The sequence below is a fragment of the Misgurnus anguillicaudatus genome, chromosome 7, assembly GCF_027580225.2.
Source record: "Misgurnus anguillicaudatus chromosome 7, ASM2758022v2, whole genome shotgun sequence".
Classification (NCBI taxonomy): Eukaryota; Metazoa; Chordata; class Actinopteri; order Cypriniformes; family Cobitidae; genus Misgurnus; species Misgurnus anguillicaudatus.
In genome coordinates this window covers 10203328-10224368 of record NC_073343.2, presented here as the reverse complement: position 1 = coordinate 10224368, position 21041 = coordinate 10203328, and the positions used below count along the sequence as shown (strand labels likewise).

General features: G+C 38.1%; 2 protein-coding genes across 7 annotated transcripts in view; both read right to left on the bottom strand.

Moving 5' to 3' along the window:
* Positions 1–15432, bottom strand: part of LOC129417105 (kinesin-like protein KIF20B) — a 32211-nt gene extending 16779 nt beyond the window's left edge. For 4 of the 6 annotated variants that reach the window (XR_012370466.1, XR_008635678.2, XM_073869408.1 and 1 more), the window contains exons 1-14: positions 15277–15432; positions 14871–14981; positions 14657–14762; positions 12422–12541; positions 12112–12250; positions 11714–11898; positions 9562–9613; positions 9252–9464; positions 6011–6122; positions 5819–5890; positions 5586–5732; positions 5350–5506; positions 3644–3865; positions 46–194 (exon numbers count right to left, since the gene is read on the bottom strand). Coding sequence is in view for 4 of the 6 variants with exons in the window: in XM_073869408.1 (XP_073725509.1) it covers positions 46–194; positions 3644–3865; positions 5350–5506; positions 5586–5732; positions 5819–5890; positions 6011–6122; positions 9252–9464; positions 9562–9613; positions 11714–11898; positions 12112–12250; positions 12422–12541; positions 14657–14762; positions 14871–14974 (1778 nt within the window). In the remaining 2 variants the exon portion in view is untranslated. Of the gene's footprint in view, positions 1–45; positions 195–3643; positions 3866–5349; positions 5507–5585; positions 5733–5818; positions 5891–6010; positions 6123–9251; positions 9465–9561; positions 9614–11713; positions 11899–12111; positions 12251–12421; positions 12542–14656; positions 14763–14869; positions 14982–15276 lie in introns of all 6 variants that reach the window. The other 2 variants (XM_073869410.1, XM_073869409.1) reach the window with 2 other exon arrangements.
* A 1243-nt stretch (positions 15433–16675) lies between these two features.
* On the bottom strand, positions 16676–20058 carry ankrd1a (ankyrin repeat domain 1a (cardiac muscle)). The gene is made up of 9 exons (XM_055171562.2): positions 19740–20058; positions 19036–19215; positions 18817–18942; positions 18604–18711; positions 18416–18514; positions 18203–18301; positions 17977–18075; positions 17748–17846; positions 16676–17446 (listed from the first exon to the last, which is right to left on the bottom strand). The coding sequence occupies exons 1-9, from the start codon at positions 19764–19766 to the stop codon at positions 17321–17323; spliced, it is 963 nt and encodes a 320-aa protein (XP_055027537.1). The 5' UTR covers positions 19767–20058; the 3' UTR covers positions 16676–17320.
* Between the last annotated feature and the right edge of the window lie 983 nt (positions 20059–21041).

The window sequence follows — 21041 nt, the reverse complement described above, 5'->3', positions numbered from 1 at the left end:
ATAATTACACATAATTGAGTGGTGTGAGCACATGTGATCTCTGACCTGTAATCCTCCTGCATCTGGGAGATGAGCTCAGAGAATTCTTTTCTGATTTCTTCTCGAACACGTGCCTCGAGAGTCAAGTGTTCGGCTTTCTCTTTCCTCAATTGCTGCTGAGTCTCCTCTATAAACTGCAGCTGGGCCTTTACATACTGTATAAACAAAAACACTTTAGTTGTAGACCTGAAACTTCAGTCAAATATAAAAATCAATACAAGTGTCAACAATTTGAACACTCTGACTTTTTATATTAACTATAATTATATTACCAGCATAACAATTTGAGTAAAATTTTAAATAAAAATACACCATCAGAATAATTATTTGTAAAGAAACCAATGCAATCAGCAGTCATTTCTCTGTGCTGCCGCCTCTTGCACATGCCCAAACTCCTAATGCCTGCTGGCTCCAGTCTTTCTCTCTCCTCTCTGAAGCTGACATTTGCAATATATTTGCTTTTAACCACCCATCTACCTGCCCCCTAGATCCCATTCCCATTCCTTCAGGTCACATCCTCTCCCTGCATTCATCAACATTATCAACTCCTCTCCCTCCACTGGTACATTACCCACAGCTTTTAAAGAGGCCCATATAACCCCGCTTCTAAAAAAACTCACACTCAATCCTGCAATGTTAGAAAACTATCGACTGGCATCTCTCCTCGCCTTCATTGCAAAGACTCTTGAGTGTTGTGTTTGACCAGCTTTCCTAATTTTTCATGCAAAATAACCTCCTAGACAGCAATCAGTCTGGCTTCAAGAGTGGTCACTCCACAGACACTGGACTCCTCTGTCATTAAAGCCCTAAGCAGGCAAAGGCAGCCTCTAATGGCGCTTTCCATTGCATAGTACCCCACGGGTTGGGTCGACTCAGCTTACTTTTGGGAGCTTTTGGAATGAATAATACTGTACGTAGTACCAGATAGAGATATTGGTTGAGGTTACAATCGAGCTGAGCTGATACAAAAATGTGACATGCACACACTTTAGATAACTGAGACAAACCTGTTCTCCTCTGTGCTTAATAAATTTACATCAGAAAGTTCCCAAACTCCCTTTTAGCGGTGAAAACATGACATTCACAGGCCTAGAATCAGGAACACCATACGAGTGTTTTCCAGACTTACAGTTTGGGGCAGCACATCTGAACACACCCGTCAACATGCATACACAACTTTTTTGCAACTTAAATGAGGCTCCAACTAGTGCGTTGACTGACACTACAGACAGAGGGGTAGTGATAAATGCGATGTGCAAACATCTATTTGTAGTGGACTGAAAAATAAATTAATGTATATGGGAAACACTGCATTCCAACGATGTTCCTCTGTTGTTTGCCCCCACTTTTTGTGTGATACCACAGCAGTAGGCAGCGCCAATATACTATACACGCCTATAATCCCTCAATAGAAAAGCTAACTGTGCCAAAGTTAAGTGAGCTGACACGACCCAACGTGTGAGGTACTATGGAATGGAAAAGTGCCATTAATCATCTGTACTGATTTTACTGGATCTATCTGCCACTTCGGACACTGTCAATCACCATATCCTCCTGTCGACCCTCGAGGCTATGGGTGTCTCTGGAACAGAGCTGCGCTACTATGGTTCAAGTCGTACCTCTCAGGTAAAGGGTAGGTAATTTAGAGTATCCTGGAGAAGTGACGTCTCGGAGTCCCAACGTTTCAATACCGAGGTACCTCAGGGCTCAGTGCTTGGACCACTGCTTTTTCCATATGAACTATATCCCTTGGTTTTCTCATTCAGAAACATGGCTTTTCCTACCACTGCTATGCAGATGACACACAACTCCGCTTGTCATTCCACCCTAGTGCCTGACAATCCAATGGTTTTTGCACACATCTCAGCATGCCTGAGTGACATATCACTCTGAATGAAGGATCATCATCTGCAGTTGAACCTAGCAAAGACAGAACTGCTTGTGATCTTGTCTGAACCAACAATTCACCACAATATTTCCGATTCAACTGAACCTAGCAAAGACAGAACTGCTTGTGATCTTGTCTGAACCAACAATTCACCACAATATTTCCGATTCAACTAGGTTCGTTGACCATTACACCTTCCAGGACAGCCAGAAACCTAGGAGTGATAACGGATGATCAACTTAGCTTCACGGATCATGTTGCCAACACTAATCCAGGCTTTTTTCATGTCCAGACTGGACTATTGCAATACACAACAGGCCAGACTTCTATCCTGCATAACTAAACCTCTACAGATGATCCAAAATGCAGCAGCAAGCGTGGCCTTCAATGAGCGCACATCACTCCTCTCTTTGTGTCAAGTTTGTGTCAAATTATATATATATTTTTATATCATCATTAAAAAAAAATTTGACAAATAAAATCCACTAATATGGGAAGATCAGTATCGTCAGCTGATGATAAGTGCCTTGTTAACATGTTTTACACTTTCTCTACCCATATGTTATATGCATTAATATGCGCTATACCACCATCGCATTTATTCGCCTCTCTAATTACACAATAATTAAATGAAAATGAAATTTACCATTAAAAGGCTGTTCGTAGTTTGTTGTGTGTTGCTAACAAGGCCATTTAGGCTGTAGCCTCCAGAGGTCGCATTTTTACTCTGCATACGTCATCAAGATTAGCAGATTAAAGTCAAGGGAGTAAACGCGCATGGAGCAGTGAGGTAAACAAAAGCTTTTTAAGTAAAAACTGTGTAACACTAAAGTTGATTCATTGTTGGTGGTTCGGGACTCGGCGGCCTGACTGTTTATGTTGATTTTCAATAAAGCAGTGTTGATTTTTTCGCTTCTGGGTCCTTTATGTTTCACAACCTGGCAAATGCTCAGGTAAGCCACGGGCTAGTTGGTTAAATTAACACAGAAAAGATTTTTGCTTATACAAAACTGCATTTAAGGTTTGTTTCTCGCCAAACCTACAGTTTACAGTCAGATCACAACACCTGAAATATTGCTTATGGCATGAATTGCATGGATTATAATAGCCTACATTTGTATCCTCTTTAAAAAAAAATGATTAAAAACTGGATTGAAATGCGATCCAGTGACGAGCGAAGTGCGAATCTTTCCTTTTTAGAGGCCCGCCCATTAAACACTTTCTTCCTCCATCACTGATTAGTTCTGCATTTTAAATTACTATTTTATTTTTTGCGGACAACGCTTTTCGGGAATAAACGCAGGTAAGAAATTTAAGACTTGGGTTAATTAAATTTAAGACCTAGGATGAAAATCTGGCCATTTTTAAGACTTTTTATGGCGTTAAATTTAACTTTCTGAATTTAAGACTTTTTAAGACTTTTTAAGACCCCGCGGGAACCCTGACTGTATTGCTTTTTTGTGTTGTCTAATTGCTTCTATTGTTTAGCTCATTTGTAAGTCACTTTGGATAAAAGTATCTGCTAAATAACTATGTAAATAAGAATTTCTGAATATTTTGAATGCATAGGTATATTCAGAATAGAGAATGTGTCACAATGGATAAAAAAATAGCAAAACAAGAAAATCCATGTTAACCTGACAAGGTTATGAGAATATCCCAAAATGAAATAATTAATTTCACTTTGGTAATGTATCATACAATAAGGTGCCGAACCTCACAAAACTCCTCCACTTCAGTGTCCAGTATTGTGTACTCCACTTCACTTTCCTCCTCCTCAGTGACAGAATTTTCCTGGACATCCTCAAGGCTGGGGTCCCACCCCACCAGTGAGCTGCGTCGCAGTTGCCGGCGATCAACATTATCGATTATAAATGACAGTTCTCTGGCCCTCCTTTTCACCACCAACGGTACAGAAATGGGGGCAAGGACCACCACCTGATGCATGAGATACAGAATTATCTATAACAGACACAAGATGCAGACTCTGCATTCTGAAGTATTACTAGCAAAACAGCATTTGGAATTTTAAGGACCTGAGAGAGGCTAGAAAATTGTTCACCTATTCTACATAATTTTGGTTCAAGAATATGATTATAAGCTAACATACTAGGGATGGGCACGGATATTCGAATATTCGATCGGCAATAATAATTTTGTCCGCGGCGCGCCGTATTTGGCCACTGGCTCAGTGAGGGCTCACGTGTTTTAAACGTGCTTCTCCGCCGCCAGCATCAACACATCATGAGAGATTTGTAAGCTTTCTGTTATAAAGTCTACTTTATTTTGTTAATAACGAGACAGACACGGAGAACGAAATGAAACGGAGAACATGTATTATATGTGCTCTTTCAAAAAACCGGATAACTGCACATGGCAGCAAAGCTCCGTCTTTGTGAAATGTTGTTAAATTAAGCTAACGTTAGTAACTTTGCACAGTCAACAATAAGGTATCGAGCCAGCTTACGTTATTTGTAAAATAATGTTAAATACAGATATTTAATCTTGTTCAATCCGTCTGTTGTTTTTATCGGATAACCATCACAAGGAAGAGTTTTCTCCGCAGCACCGGCATTATTGTATCTAGTCAGAAGAACGGGCTTTTACCGAAGCAGGTAGGGTAAATATGGTTTCTTTATTCACAAATACATGTCAAACTAAACTGAGAAGATATTTATATGGCGACTGAACAGTCGGTTATGTAGATGTGTTTTTTCGTTTGCTTCGGGCTCTTATTTGGTGTTTTGAGTCGGTTTAAATGATGATAGCCAAGTCCTCAAACTTTAAACTTCGCAAGTCCTCAAACTTCGCTTAGATTTGGGGTTAGTGTATAATATTTGGTATAATATAATGTATGTAAGATCAAACAGTAATGAATTCATATTAACGACCGACTTGAAACTAAGGATTTGACTTATATATACATATATATATATATACACACATATATATACACACACACACACACACACACACACACACACACACACACACACACACACACACACACACACACACACACACACACACACACACATACATACATACATACATATATATATATATATATATATATATATATATATATTTTTTGCAATGTTTTCAACTTAAAAATACATACATATATATATATATGCATACAGAATATAAGTTTAGCTTGTTGTGGATATTTCCTAATTATAAGCCTTCTGTGAAATTATGAAAAAATGAAAAATACAAAACACGCATGTCTTAATTAACATAATTTAAATAAACGAATATTCGAATATTCGTTCTTTATGAGCTTATATATTCGAATAGTAAATTACTGGAAAATGCCCATCCCTATAACATACTCTGAAAAAGTTTATGAAAATAGTCAGTTAATAAAACAAGCTGTAACAAATAAAGAGCAAAGTACATGGTGCAGATGCATCACAAACCTTCTGTGCCACAGCAGAGAACTTGAGTACGTTGAGCGTCTCATCATACATGGATGCGCATTGGTTAATATTTACAATCATGCAGGCTTTACCTCGGCCAGTGAAATAGCCCTGCAGATAGTGAGTGAGTTTACTCTCTCGAAACGGAACATGCTGTCTGGAAATAAAAAACAAATCATTTAAATTAAAAGAAGCAAATAAAGAATAAAAAAGAGAAAGAAACATGTATACAGTACCTAGACTGTTGGCTATTTCGAAGTGCATTGATGCATTTTCCCAGGCTAAGCAGTGAGGTGTTGATGTTTCCTGCCTCTTTCAGACGATCACCTATATTTTGGGTTTTAGCACACCGTTCGGACCCGGCCAGATCACACAATGCCAGCCTGAAACCACAACATGCTTTCAGAAACTCAACAAACAAACAAACAAACAGCTTGCAGATAGCTCAGATCAGGACAAACCGACTCACTCGCTGACTGACTCCACTCTGGGTATTCCCACATCCTCAACTTTCAGAATCCGGACTGAGAAAATACTGTGACTAAAAATAAGAGGGAACAAGAGCATTAAATCAGAAAGATGGAGAAAGAATTCAATCCACCATTCAATTCAAACTGTACTGAACCAGCTTGACATAACACAATGAGTGGGTCATGTTTACCTTCTGCTGGAGAGAAGGTTGAGTTTGGTGCTGTAGATACTCTGATTCCTCTTGCCTATTTTCATCACTTTAAACGCTTCATCAGCACTGCTCACCTGCACCCACTTTAGATCTGTAGAACAATACAGCAAAGGCTCACTTTGTTACTCTTAAACACCAACACCATGCACCAGTCTTATATGTGACCATGTCGGTGAAATCCAAACTAATGTCTCAGGAACTAATTAGGAGCATCAAACTTTGACTACAGACACTGATTTTACTTCAGTTTCAATCTCTGACAAGACCTTACTTGGTCAATAAGTCATCAGGGTTGTACTTTCACAGAGGCCTCGTAAACACTGCAAACTTTCGGAAGTGACAACCGCATTTAAATGTGGGAGTGAATGCCCCAAATGTTATTTTTATGTGTGTACAGAACAAGACTCACTGTGACTCCCAAAAAAAGTGATGATTGCCACAGAGATTATTATAGCAACGTTCTGCCGTCTCGCGTGTTTATCGTTCACAGCTTTGACCAAAATAATTTAACAGCGTTGTTTTGCAATTAACCTTGGCATTGTGTATTGTACGAATGTGTTTCCAGTGGTTTCACACCAGCCGCGTTTGAGGCATCAAATTCGCGTCTACCGCGTCTAGTTTGCCGCTTGAACATTTTGAGTTTACTCACTTCATTCGCTTGTGAAATTCGCGCCAAATGAAGACCTTCCATAGGCTTTTGCGACTCTGTTCTCTTTCTGTAATCACGTCACTACTAGAGCAAGCTCCTGATTGGTTAATGTTGTACATTTTATCACCAAAGTTCAAATTTTCCAACTCGCGCGGTTCCCGCAGAAACGCTCAATTCGCGCAAACTAGACGCTCCGAACTAAATGCCTCATTCGCGCCACGAGACCTCCAGATGCACGTCACCACATCTTTACATTGACTTAACATTGAAATCACTTACGCTTGACGCCTATACCGCCCCTGGTCTGAACCGAGGGGCAACCTTCCGATCTCTCCAATGAAGCCAACACGGAAGTGACTTAAACTGCAATTCATCGACTGGCCGCTTGAGGCTGGCTTCAAAAGGGAGTCAATTCCCATACACTCCCATGTTAAAAATGGCCAACTTTACATTATAAAATAATTTTTTTATAGCCTGTTAAAAAATGTGTTTTTGGCCTATATTGATAATTTTGCCCTTCATGACAACTGTGAGGGGGTTATTTTTTTTCTAACTCAGTTTTTATTAAGCCTTAAACTTCTGCATATTTAAGGGCGTGGCCGCTTGAGTGTCGGTTGAACAGCCACTGCTGTCACTAGACTCGCGCTAGGCGGGCGTGGTTTCACCTCAGTTTCACCCATGTCCCGCCTCTTTACCCATTTTCGGGTTTCCGCGAGTAATTCGCGGGGACGCGCGGCCAAGATGGCGACGGCAGGCAACGCCTACTTTAAGCTTCAAAAGCGATCTTCACATACCAATGGGTGACGTCACGGACACTACGTCCAATTTTTTTTACGGTCTATGGTCTGAACGCAGCATAACCGTGGGTTAACACCAGCTTAGTTTGAGGCGTCAAAATCGCATCTAGCACGCCTAGTTTGCTGCTTGAACAGTTTGAGTTTACTCACTTCATTTGTGCGTAAAATTCTAGTCATCGAGACATTCATGTGGGAATTCGCGTCATGGGAGGGGCTTTTGCGACTCTGTTCGCTTCCTGTACTCACGTCACTATTAGAGCAAGCTCCTGATTGTTTAACACAGCACATTTTTCCGGCAATTAAAATTTTCCAACTCGCGCGTTTACCGTGGCAACGCTCAATTCATGTCATTCGCGCGAACTAGATGAGTGAATGAAGCCGAATCGCATGTACCGCACTGCGTAAAACACCTCATTCGCATCGTGAGACCTCCAGACGCGTATCAACGCGTCTTTACATAGACTTTACATTGAAATCATTTGCGCTTCACGCGTCTACCACGGCTGGTCTGAACGCAGCATAACGGTACATACAGTGCAAAAGCGTTGACGCTTGACAGAAGGCTTGTCTGAAATATGGCCAACAGCGAATTACAGTGGCCGCAGCACCTGCTCCGGTCTTCCATAAATGTAATTGGCTGGCTCTGCCTAGATTATTTGCATAAGGCAATCTGATTGGCTGACGCACGCGTTGCCGCGTAAAAAGTTGAGAAATGTTCAACTTCTGCCACGCGCAACGGCACTGACACGGAACCGACGGATCCACAATTCAGTTTGGCAAGCATGACGTCATCCATTAAAAGTGAATGCCCGTGTGAATGTACCGTAAGGATGCTCCACAGCAATGAAGCACGTTTAAACACTTTATTAACTACTAGTTGTTCAGTTCAGTTATGTACACACACTATGCAGAGTAACTTTAAATGCAGTTGTCACTACCTGCATTTTGCGGGAGTAAATTCAGTTGTAGAATGCAGTTGTTTCAGTCCCGTAAATTACTGAACTGTGTGTGTGTACAGAACAGGATTAAGCATTAAAAGGTGTCAACCGAATTAATATGCAGTGTGTATGGGGCCAGAATGTTCTTTACATTATACAAGATGATTTTTAATGCAGAAAACGGTTTACACAGACTAGGTTGCATATTTGTTAACCCTTGTTATCCTCATATTATGATCAAATCCTTCTTCATCTTTTCAATGAATCAGTTGAAATACAGATTTGAAATACAAAATCAATTGCTGCTACTTTCATAAATGTGCCAAGGAGGACTAAAAGGCAGATGTCCATTCCATAAGTAATTACTATAACTTATATCTGTGTCTTCCTCACCTTAAAAATGTACTGTATTATAACACATGCACAGCCTCATACATGGTTACTGCATAAAAAAAACATCCATAACATCTTATTGGCTTTTTTAACTGAAAAGTCATATGGGTTTGAAACAACCAATGTGAGGAATAGTACATGAGCTTTGTACATGGAAACGTTGGAATGCTGTTTTTGTCAATTTTTTGATGTTGTACTAGCACCAACCACTGGCCAGTTTTAGTTATTGCACATAAGGACATTACCATAAATAACCACCCACAAACCCACTGCAATAAGAGTTAAAAGTATTGGTGAATTGATTTTATAAAGAAAGATTGCAATTTTGCATGAAACTGTATGTTATTAATTGTTTAAAAGATTAAAATCCTTTATTGTGGTAATCATAGCTGTTCCAAGGACATTTCTTGTTGCTTGAAATATAAAAGCAGGTGGTCGATTACCTTTGATAAATGAGTTGCCTTTGACGTCCTGACAAAGACGGAGGTTTATTCTACGTGAGGCGTTGTTCGCTTGCTGTTCCAGCAAATCGTGAATGTTCTCGTTGTAGATTTCATAGAACGAAACCCAAACAGAAAACTTAGTGTGAATGTCCATGTCCAGAGCCAAACTTTTCTCATTCGCTCCAGTGCTAATATCACACAAAGAAGAACCATCTGGTGGAAAAACAAAAGTTATTTGTCACCAATACAAGCAATACAAGCCAGTGATCATATAATATATTATAGTGGTGTAGAAATTCGTGCTTTTTACCATCAAAATCAGATTTTGAGCTTTGGCCAGACAAGTTCTTCTGAGCATTCGTCTAAAAAGAATAAAGAATTAAAAAAAGATCAAATTTTAATATTTAATAGGATTTAACACCCATGCAAAAACTAAGATACTCGAATTGTAGTGAGTTTTACACTCTCTACCTGACATTGGCTATGTCCGAAATAGCCCCCATACCATTAAATAGTGCACTACTTGAGGGAACATCTATTTTTAGTAGGGGTGTGCAGGGCAAAAACTAACGCGGGGTTAGTTGTAACACAGACTGTTTACATTGTTGCACAAGGTTGTGTGTTTATTTTTCTTGTGTTTTTTTCACGCTGCCAAAAGACGATCTCCAGCAAATTAATGGAAATGTATAATGTTTTTCCAGAGAGTTATTGATGAACAAGTGTTTTGGTGGCATGTACGTACATTTATTCATCATGTTTTTTTTTTCGGTTTCTATGTAGGGTGTGTAAGATACCAAATCCAATGCTATGTCATATTAATCAGTGTCTTGTTGACTAAAATATAGCATCGATTTGAAATATACCTGCAGCTCTTAACAACTTTTTTGGTAGGCTTGAAAATATTTTGACCCAGCGGGGTTAATTGTAACGCTGTGTTACTAACCCCTCAGCACTTACGATACGAAAACCGCTAACGTTAGCGTAATTCTTGCCATTGTTTTAAATAAGCTACACACAAATGATTGCTGGCTGCCAACAAAATAAATGTGCCCGTCTTATTTTTGTTCATATGTTTAATATTGATTGAATAAGGTCATGTCAAAGATTGAAATGATAATGAAATGAATGGCTAGAATCAGACTTTGATGCTCATCATCTCAGAATTTGATTTTGAAACTGTAGTATGGTTATTACAGACTGGGTCACATATAAAAAAGGTGTTTTGTCATAATTGTGCTGCTTTTCTCACATATTTAGACATTTGTATTAATTTATAATTGAACTATTGTTAGAAAAGGGCTGGATGAATGAATACAGTGTGGATACCTGTCTATTAAAGACAGATATATATAAACAATATCCACTTTAAGTATAAAGACAAAATAGTATTGAAATATTTGCCTGCAAACTTAATTTTTAGCAAGTGTTACAACTAACCCCCTGCCTGTTACAATTAACCCCACCTATGGGGCAAGTTGTAACTTTTGCAATTCTGTCACGTTTGGTGTAATTGTCCAAGAATGGTAAGTACTAGAAACAAACTTCAAATGTTCATTTGTAGCAGAGATGTGTGTGTTGCTTGTGTAAAAATATAAGTAATCAAACTCAAATATTTTTTGAATGATTGAGCCAAAACCAAAAAGTGTTAGGTTGTGGCCTGCTCTCCCCTAGTGTCCAAAATCCTAGGCTGTGTTCCACTGTAAAATTTTGTTCCCTTTCCTCGCAAACTTCCCTCTGTCTTGTTGACTTGGATGTGGGTCATTACTTATATTGCGACGAGTGTCCACTACTGGTGAATAGGGAATGCCCTAAGCCTTTGATCACTATAAATTAAGTGCAAACACAGCAGGTGTGTTCGATTTCATAGATCGGGATATGATTCACTCCTTTAAAGGGGACAGAGAAAGACAAACCATTTTTACCTTGTTTTTGTTGAATAATGGTGGTCTACCCGCATTCACAAACATACAAAAAGTGCTAAACATGCTCAACATCTCAGTCTCATAGAAATTCCTCTTTTAGAAATGTCAGCCAGAAAACGGACCAATCTGAAAAACTGATGCTTATGACATCACATGCATCTCTCTGCCCCTTCACTTTAAAATAATTGGCTACATTTTCTGAGTGGCAGCAAAGTCAGCCAATCAGTAATGAGATTGCAAGTTAAGCCAGTAGGGGGAGCCAAATAGGTGCAAAACCACTTGTTTAAAATCCCCCACCCTAATAGAGCTATCTGAGAGAGGTTTTTAGGAAGCTTCTAAAGCATTACAGACCCAAACAAATTTTTTTGTCTACATGTCACATCACAGAACAAGGATAAATACTCCGTTCAATCATTCTATGTCCCCTTTAAGAGAACTACTGGTATATTAGTGGATTAATGTAAGGAATTGTGAACGGGACTATTTTAGATACAGCCACTGTCTCCGAGCAATCTGATGTCTGTATCTATGTTCCAGTACCTCTTTGAAGAGCTTCAGTAGATTACGCTTAGTGATTTCTTCTTCATTTTCCTGTTTTTTGGTCAGCCTAATAAAATCTTTGCACCTTTGAGGTTTCAGGCACATTTGGTTAAAAATGTGACCCTCTAAACTGCCAAAGATCATGTTGAGGGAACGGGGCAGGATGCCGGGATCATTATCTGGACCTGAGGCATTAGCACAGTCAACATGCTTGAAAATAATATTTTTCAAATAACTACTTATTCATAAAACACATTTCTAGCATCATACTAAGAAAGAAGAGGTGAGATATTTAACATCACAAAATTTAGAATGGGTTTAGAAATGTTCGTGTTTTTTTCCAGTTTTGGTATAAAAGAAAAAATAAGTAGAATATAATATATACAAAATACACAGACCTAAAAAGGTGAAGGTCTTCCCTGCATTGGTGACACCGTACGTAAACACCAGAGAATTCTGTCCCTCAAGCACATGCTGGACAAGGCTCTTCACTGTACCATCAAACATCTCCTCCTGCGTTGTGTCTGGCCCATAAACCTAAAAATACAGTCAAAAATAAGACTCAAACTGACCAAAACAAAAGCACAATACCTGATCTCAAACTTTTTAAGTACAAAGATTAAAGTTGTTCGGTGTTGTCAAACTGGAAAAACTACTATTGCACATCATCAATCACTATAAACTGAGAGTGCTGGTGCATCATCTTGCCTTAGAGAACTGGAAACGTTGAGCTGTAACAGGAACTGATTTCGCACTGAGTCTGGCAGAGAGCGATGGTTGTGGTGCTTTTAAAAGCACAGTCTCTGGAGGGTGCATGGCCACACAGTCCTACAGAAAGGCACACAATGGGAAAGAGACTAATGTCAGAAATGAACTTTTTGAAGGGCAATACTAACCCACTGAAATTGTGGAATGTTTTATCATTTTAACCACATAAATGAAAATTTCCAATTATGTTGAATACTACCATTGAACTAACTTAAACAATTATTGCTATAACCTATAGAAATCAATAGCATATTGCAAAAAAATCTAACACACATCATAAAACAAAAATTAATTTCTACAAATTGTCCGGTGAATATATTCGATCGCAAAATTTGTGTAAGACTGGAAAAGTCATCCAAGGTATTTTTTACCCTGTTAATTTCAGTGCATTAAAATCTACCTAAATTCTGCTGTACATGGGTTATTCTCGCGAAATAAGACTTATGAGGTGTCATGAAACAAGTAAAGTATCAAAATAAGCAGCATACAGTTTCAAACATCTCTTCATGTACTATTTTGCACATGATTTCAAATGACATCATACAAACCAATTTTGTCGTTTTTTCTACATTAAAGGCGGAGTCCATGATGTTTGAAAGCCAATGTTGATATTTGAAATCACCTAAACAAACACGCCCCTACCCCAATAGAACCTGGACGTTCTGTTGATAGACCCGCCCCACACATACGCAACCCGGCATTTGATTTGATTGGCTATAAGTGTGTTTTGGTAGTCGGCCCGTCTCCTTTTCCAATGCGTTTTTCAAACATCGTGGACTCCGCCTTTATAGGGGAAAATTTTCATCATTGCAACGTGTCCATGACTGGATTTGGGTTCTTTGACATGGAAATATTTATAATTAAAAAATCTAAAAAATGAAAAGCTTCAGTGCATGTTATACTATAAACATTTACAGTAAAGAAACATGTGGTATTTGGTAGGGCTGGGCAAAAAAATTGATTTTCCGATTAATCGTTTTTTAAAACGTGGTCTAATAAAAATCGATTCTCAAAGAGCAGAATCGATTTTTTTTTCTTTTATATTTAGTTCCGCAAACATTGAACGTAAGATTAACTTTAATCTAATTAGTCTTCTTCAACGTTAGTGTTGTGGCTTTTAATTTTTTTTATTAATTACCCACTTGTAAACTGCTGTTCACTGTTCTTTTTTATTAATATAGTTTTTGTATTAAATCTATATTCATTGAGTTGAATCGAGAATCGAGTATAAAAACCTACATGAGAACCAGAATCGAAAAATTAATCGAGAATCGAAATTGAATCGATTTGATAGCCTGTGAATCGAAATCGAATCGATCTGGAACATCTGAATCGATACCCAGCCCTAGTATTTGACAATAATAAGGAATATTAATGTGTCCAAAACTAATTTTCTCATCCACCGCAACAATTTTCAATCATTGTTTAAACCCTCAAGGATCTAACATTTTTAAAAAAAAATAGTTGGAAGGGACATAATTGACTGTGACACTCAAGATGGCTACCAGGTAAGCAGATCTTATTTTTTCTCTCCAGATGAAAGTTGAAATTTTGTTTGTCATAGCACCCAAGACAACATTTTATTTCTCATTACCGAACATGAGTTTGTAAATGCAAATATTAAATGTAATATCATGTTGCGGTAATGATAATTTTTTATAATGACAAAAAATGTAAATAATTCTATAGGAAATAGAAGACCTTAATCTTATATGTGCAAAAAATGTCTTCAAGAGCTTTTTAAAAAATCTGATGCTGGACACCTTTTAAGTCTAGATTTCGTGAGAATCACCCACAAATGAAGTTAACAAAAAAATTGTCAGCATTTTTAACAGTCAAAATACATAAATACTAGAAAAAACTAGTAATTAAACATTTCCCAGGAAACAGAAGCATTTAGGGTCGGTTTTCCAGACAGGGCTTATCCTGATCCCAGACTAAAATGCATGTTTGGGCTGCCTTAATTCAAAAAATATCTTGCACTGACATATTTTAACACATATCAGTGCCATTGTTTTGTCTCACGATGCACATCAGTATTGTTTTGTGTAAGGTTTGTTTGTAAAAACTACTTAAATGTCCTAATAATACTTAAATGTCCTTAACCCTGTACAGGAAACCGCCCCATAGAGTGCTTGTCATATGTGTGCAACAGCCTTTTCTTCTAGTTTTCACCTGTGATTCTCCATTCTCAATCTCAGTTGCTGAAAATGGTTTTATCCTGAGATAGACCTTCAAATGTTCCTTCTCCAGGTCAACCGGATCATTCAAAAGAGACACCAGCACACAAAACAATCCTTAATGTAATCCATCCAGGCTTCCACACATCACAGATTTCTTCATGTAAAAATCCGTACATTTATAAAAGCATGCCTGCTGTCAGCTTACCTGGAAATCGGAACACTCACTGAACTCGGATGATAAATTTATCTTTAGATCTTCCACTGTTACCATCTCAGATCTTACCGTTTCATCCTTTAGCCCCGACTCCATTATCCTGCTGTAAAGTACAACATGACAACAACAACAACAACAAAAAAAACAGCACGTTAACGTTTGAGATCACCGTATCTAAAACACAAAGTGGTGACAATATCCCTTTAGCACTTCAGACGTCAATGGAATTCTTGTTCGCTATATTTCTATTCCTCGCCTTTAGGACTTCACTATTGATTTGACTTTTTAAATGCGTTCAGTGATGCACAAACTTTACACACTTTTTCTCGGAGGTTTAGCAGACATTTGTCATACGGACACTCCCAAACACACAAACCCAAAATAAACTCTAACGTTACCTTTCACAACAGAACACTAAACGTGTGCATTAAACACTCTGTATGTCGGATGATAAACTCTGTATAATATTAATTCCGACGTCGTTAACAGTGTTTATTTGTGTTGTCTCATCTCCCAAACAGCCGCGCGTACTTATTTTCAAATTCCTCCAATGGGATGAGCGAGACCAACCAACGGCAAAGGCTGCTGGGAGCTCGCATTCGAGAACTTCATAGTGGCGTTACAAAATGCGCAGCATTTACATGGCGCTGCATTGGTGCAGTACAGTAGGTCAGTGTGTAAATGTCTCGTTTTCAGTTTGTTTTGTAAAGATTATGTTATTGCCCGTGTTCATGTTTTTGTTGTTTATTTCATTTTTGTTTGTTATTGTTTGTTAGGAATGAAATAGACTGAGACTCAACAAAGACACAAAATGGCAAACATTTTCCGTGTGTCTCAATTCGTTCCCTAGCTCCCGAGGTCGTGAATCAGTCCAGTACATCGTGTACACAGGTTCGGGCACTGTTAAGGACCCTAGCTCACTTCACATTGGGACAATGGCTGTTTCTCAATATGCGTTCTTAAGCGATCTTGCGTCCTCGTGTCCTCGCTCTACGTCATCATTAACGGTCGAAGTTCATTCCAATTCTCAAGAACGCAAGGACAGAGGACGCATGAAAATACCCGGATGTGTTCTTGATATCGAGGATGCATCGAGTGCAGACTTGCTGAAATCGCTTTACGCCCCAGAAGTCATTGCGGCAAAACTTCCGAGTTCGTTCTTCCAAGGTCGCCTGGCAAGACCGATCTCCACGAGGACGCAAGTCCGTTCTTTGCGTTCTTGGAATTGAGAAACAGCAATGTTCACTTATTTTTCTGTCACGTGACTATAAGCGCGTTGTAATAACTCACAGCTGTTACTCATTAACAACCGGCAAAACCAACATCTCTCTGACTTAATTTTAAAAACAGTACATTGTGAAAAATGTTGTCATTATTCTCTTAGATATCTGTGCATAAAATTGGAGGCATATAATTACATTTTAAATGTAATAATATATTTACAATTTTAAATAAATATTATTATTTTAAATATTGAGTAGATTGTGGTCCCTTACTGTGTAGCAATGTGTGTTTATATTTACAACTAAAACAAACGTTTGTCTTTATAAAAGTTCTGTAACATTTCATAAAGTTTATTGAGTTGGATCACGTGATGTTCGGTTGGCGAGCTTCAGAAAAGGTCACGTGATTTCCGGTTAGGGAACATAGGGAGCATCGATGCTCACTGGTTTTTGCGGTGCATTGTGGGAATTTTTAGGGAACGAATGTTCCAGTGAGTGCAATGAACGGATTTTGCGATTGAGACAGCCCTTAAAATGGCTGACTTCCTGATCAGTGCCCTGACTACTGAAGGGAGCTGATTGAGACACACGGTTTATTTACATGTACAGTAAATTACAATGGTGCACAATTTATAAAAGTGTTCATGAAAATAACACATTTGACATGTTTCTGAAGTGCTTTTTTAGGGACTTCCATCTATACAGTTCCATATCTTTCTCAATTCCAATCCATAGTTACAAAACAATTAGAAAAATAAAATCCATCATTATAAACTTCACTTAATAAACATACTCAGACCCGCATTTACATTCTGTTTCAGTTCTGTTTCTCTCTCCAGACAATTGCAGTAGCCTACGTCTCTCAAAAGATCAAAACATAGCCATGACATTATTTCAGCGTACTCACTGAGATCTTAAACCAATGAAAATTACATTAAATAAATGCACAAATAAATAAATAAACAATCAAACACAAACCAACCACCCAATAAACAACTCTCAGGCCACTGACTGAAGTTTTCTTAAAATCTTCAGGGTGAGAAAACAATATTTACAAATAACCTCATAAATATATTTGATGCTCTATTGCCAGCAATAAGAATCATCATTGCAAATGTCCACAATTATTGCAAGCACTGCCCAGTTTCATTTTTTAAAAGAATGAAAGAGAAAGAAAAGAAAAGAAAGAAAGAAAGAAAGAAAAAAAGAAACGTGTCACTTAGTTCAGCAGTAGGAAGGAAGTTAAGTCATTTGGCTTTGGTTCTGCCTCTTCATTAAAATTATTGAGGATGTTTTTTACTCCTTTTTGCCATGAAAGCAGACTCTCCAAAGGTGTCTTTCCATCCTGTAAAGAACATAATTTTAGGATATATATCTACAGTATGCATAAGTAAAACCCATTCTTATTGGTTTATTTGTACATATGACTTCTCTAAGGTAAACAGTGTAAGATAGTTATTATTAAACAGATGAAAAGAAACCAACATCTGTAAACAGTAGCACTCATTATCTTTTTTTGCATCTCTTGCCTCTAAATGTAATATTTTCTCAAGTCAGTTGTAATAACTCAATCTGTCTCAAGAGGGCGCCAAGTAAATACATTGTGGTGTATGTTGAGTTGTAGTATGTACCCAGATTGGACTTACGTTGTTTTTAGCATGAAGACTGGCTCCATACATCATCAACAGTTTTATCATTTTAAATCTATTTATCCGCACTGCATCATGCATGGGTGTGTCTCCATCCTGCACAAACACAGAGCATTAGCATAAGAGAAACAGTAGCGTAATAATGTGTCAGTGAATGTGTAAAAATATGCTAAATGAAAGTCCAAAACATTTTCGCATTGTTTAAGGAAGTGCAAAAATATCTCACCCGGTCTTTAGCGTTCACATCAGCTCCACAGTGAATGAGATGTTCAGCACACTCGTAATGTCCTGTTCGAACCGCAACATGGAGGGGTGTACTACTAAGCTGCAGATCCACAAAAAGGAAACTAGTTAGTGCACTTTCTGGTAAATGTGTAACTTATGTATGCCGTTACATTAATCAATCACTTTATTTGCTCTGAAGAATATTGCATGAAAAAATTTGGATCTACCTTGTCTCTAGAATTGAATTTGGCTCCTTCATTCAGCAGTAACTCCAGGGCAGGGAGGCTTCCACCTCTGCAGGCCCAGTGCACAGCTCTGGCATCCAGCTATAGACATTTTATAATGACGAATTATAAAAAAGCCAATGACATGGAAGTTTGCATCTATGACTTGTATTGTAAAATGATAATTATTATTCTACACAGTCCCATTTGTTCTACCTTGTCTTTATGTTCCATTGATGCTCCTCTCTCCAGGAGTTTCTTCATGATCTCTATGTGACCTTGTGCACTGGCCTTATGCAGAGCTGAGCGCTTAAACTGAGAGAAAGAGAGAGAGGGAGAGGACAACATTTTTTATTTCAATTCTGTACATTGCACTAGACTGTGTGTGTTGTTGTCATACTCACATGATCGCAGGCATTGGGATCTCCACCATCTGACAAATATTTCTCAACAACAGGGAGTTTATTTTCTGTTACAGCCTTCAGAAACAAAGTCTGGTCAACGGTTTCAGGCTGAAAAAAATACAGGCAGAAAATCGACACGTTATTACATACTGTAACAGTTTTATGTGTTTTGTACACTGATTACATTTAGTTTAATGTAATGACCCAGCTTACCAGGATGTCAGGCTCTGGCTGTTTCTTTGGCTTTTGAGTCTTTCTTTCCTTCCTCCTCTTTCTCAGCTGCAAAATGTTGTAGAGGTCTTCTACAGTCTCCAGTTTTAACTGCCCTGACCGGTCGACCTAACAAAAGAAATCAATAGATTTTGTTTTCATACTGCTATCATGTAAGATGTTCAGCCATGTTCGCTCTTGTAAAGTTGTATGCATTCATACATTGAGTTTGATGTTTTGTTCGTTCTGTTTATTGTCATTCTGGATGCTTTCATTGGGGTCCTTGTGCGTCTGAACACCATCCTGTTTCTCTTGAATGATGGTGGTCTCATATTCTCCTGTAGGAAACACCTCTGCACAGCCCCCTCCTGTTCCCTTTCCCTCGCTTTTCTTCCCAGTTACCTGTAATATGAGCAACAGTACATTTATTATTACACACACTGTTGCTAGGATTAAACAGCCTCCGAAGAAGTGCCATGTGGTTTAAAGCAGATGTAGTTTAATTTAGGGTGATTGTGCGGGTGGGGCAGAGGGAGTGTTCAGCTGTTTTGTGTATCTAAATAAATAATTACAGACGTTTGTTATTATCCAAGTTGTTTAAAATAGTAGGAAAGGTCCCTGCAGTTGGATCCTCTTTAATCACTGACAGATATTTAATAACATCACCCCCTCCCTCAAACTGTTTCTTGTTTGTCACTTTCTTTCTTTCTCATCTATCTATCTATCTATCAATTTGTAACTTTTTTATGCATTTGTCTGTCTCAATCTTTCTTTTTCTTTCTTTCTTTGTGCATGCATTCACTATAGTCTGCCCACATAAATCTTAAAATCAAACTCTGTAGTTCACATTCAGACATTATAAGAAAATCCCATCCGCAGTCATACCTGCATACAGAATGTTGTGTGTGTCAGCAGCACAAACTTACCAGTTCTTCAACACGCAGCAGTCCCATGTCTGTGGTCTTGAGTTTATGTTTTCAGCTCTTTGTTTGTAGTGCCTGTGTTGTAATGTTGTCAGTGATGAGGGATGTAGTCCTCTTAAGTAAATTAGTCCCAAAGCGATCAGTGTGCCTGCTCAGCTCCCTGATGATCTGTGTAGCCCCTCTCCATCATTGCTTATATATATAGGTCCAGACTGTGACACAAGCCATGCAAAGTTAGATCATATTCCATGACTTCTGTCTCACTTTCTCACCGCCCACAAAATTCCAAAGGCACGAGACACCTTAATTCATCCTTCCTGATGATCTGCGTGAGAGATGACTACACAAGTCAGGAACTCACGGCTTTGCCTCTGGTATGGACAGCGCCTACCAGTAGCTAGACTCACTGTGACCTGCTACCACTGAAAATGCTTGTGAGCAACAGGTGCCTGAACGTGTACTGTATGACAACATAGCCTATTCTGCGCATGAAAAAGTAATAAAAACATGTAACAGGGCTGTATGATTATATTGTTAATTAAAAATATTTGAATTATGGATTTATTTTTTTGTATTTGTGGACCTCAAAATTATGGATAAATGCCACCCAATACAATTCAATATAAATGTTCACTTATACTGTAAGTTTGGTATTACAGATATGGTATTAAACCAATTGTGTGTACTTACAACTATTATGCACCAATAAAATGTGACAATTTAAACAAGCCTGACTTGATGTATACCTACCGACGTATACAAACACACGCAACAAGTTCAAGGTTAAAATGCAAGCTACCTTAATGTGTTCCAGTGTGGGTGTTCACTTGTTTACCCAACTACTTTACTATACTGTAAATTTATCAAATAGACTGTTTAAGTCATTTCAGCTTACTGTTTTTAATCTTGGCTAGTGAGGAGTTATTGTAACTTTTCTTTACAACTATAGGGGGAGTGGGGCATTTTGGTTTTGACTCAGTCATTCAAACAATAACTTATGTTGATTAATAATTTTTTTCACAAACAACACACACTGTAAACAATTCTTTACTGCCTTAATTTTTAATTTTCCTTAATTTTTTTTTTGTTGAATTTTTTTTGGTTGAATGTTGATTTACTATTATTTATCTTGACTAGAGATGGGTTGTAATAACTAGATGAGTTGTTATAACTTGAAAAAAGTCAACTTCATTATAGCAACTCCTCTTGTCATAAACAATAGTAAGTTGACACATGACTTGTACCTGAGTTGATTCAACAACACAAATTTAGGGGCCAATCACACCAAAAGCGTTTATGGCAGTT

Bases quoted from the DNA above. Each gene is read 5' to 3' on its own strand.
- ankrd1a (XM_055171562.2), bottom strand. From the start codon at position 19,766: ATGGGACTGCTGCGTGTTGAAGAACTG. The intron at 18,943-19,035 runs GTATGAATGCAT...TTCTTTTGTTAG, and splicing joins AACAAAACATCAAACTCAAT to GTCGACCGGTCAGGGCAGTT. The intron at 18,076-18,202 runs GTAGATCCAAAT...GTGGATCTGCAG, and splicing joins AATTCAATTCTAGAGACAAG to CTTAGTAGTACACCCCTCCA.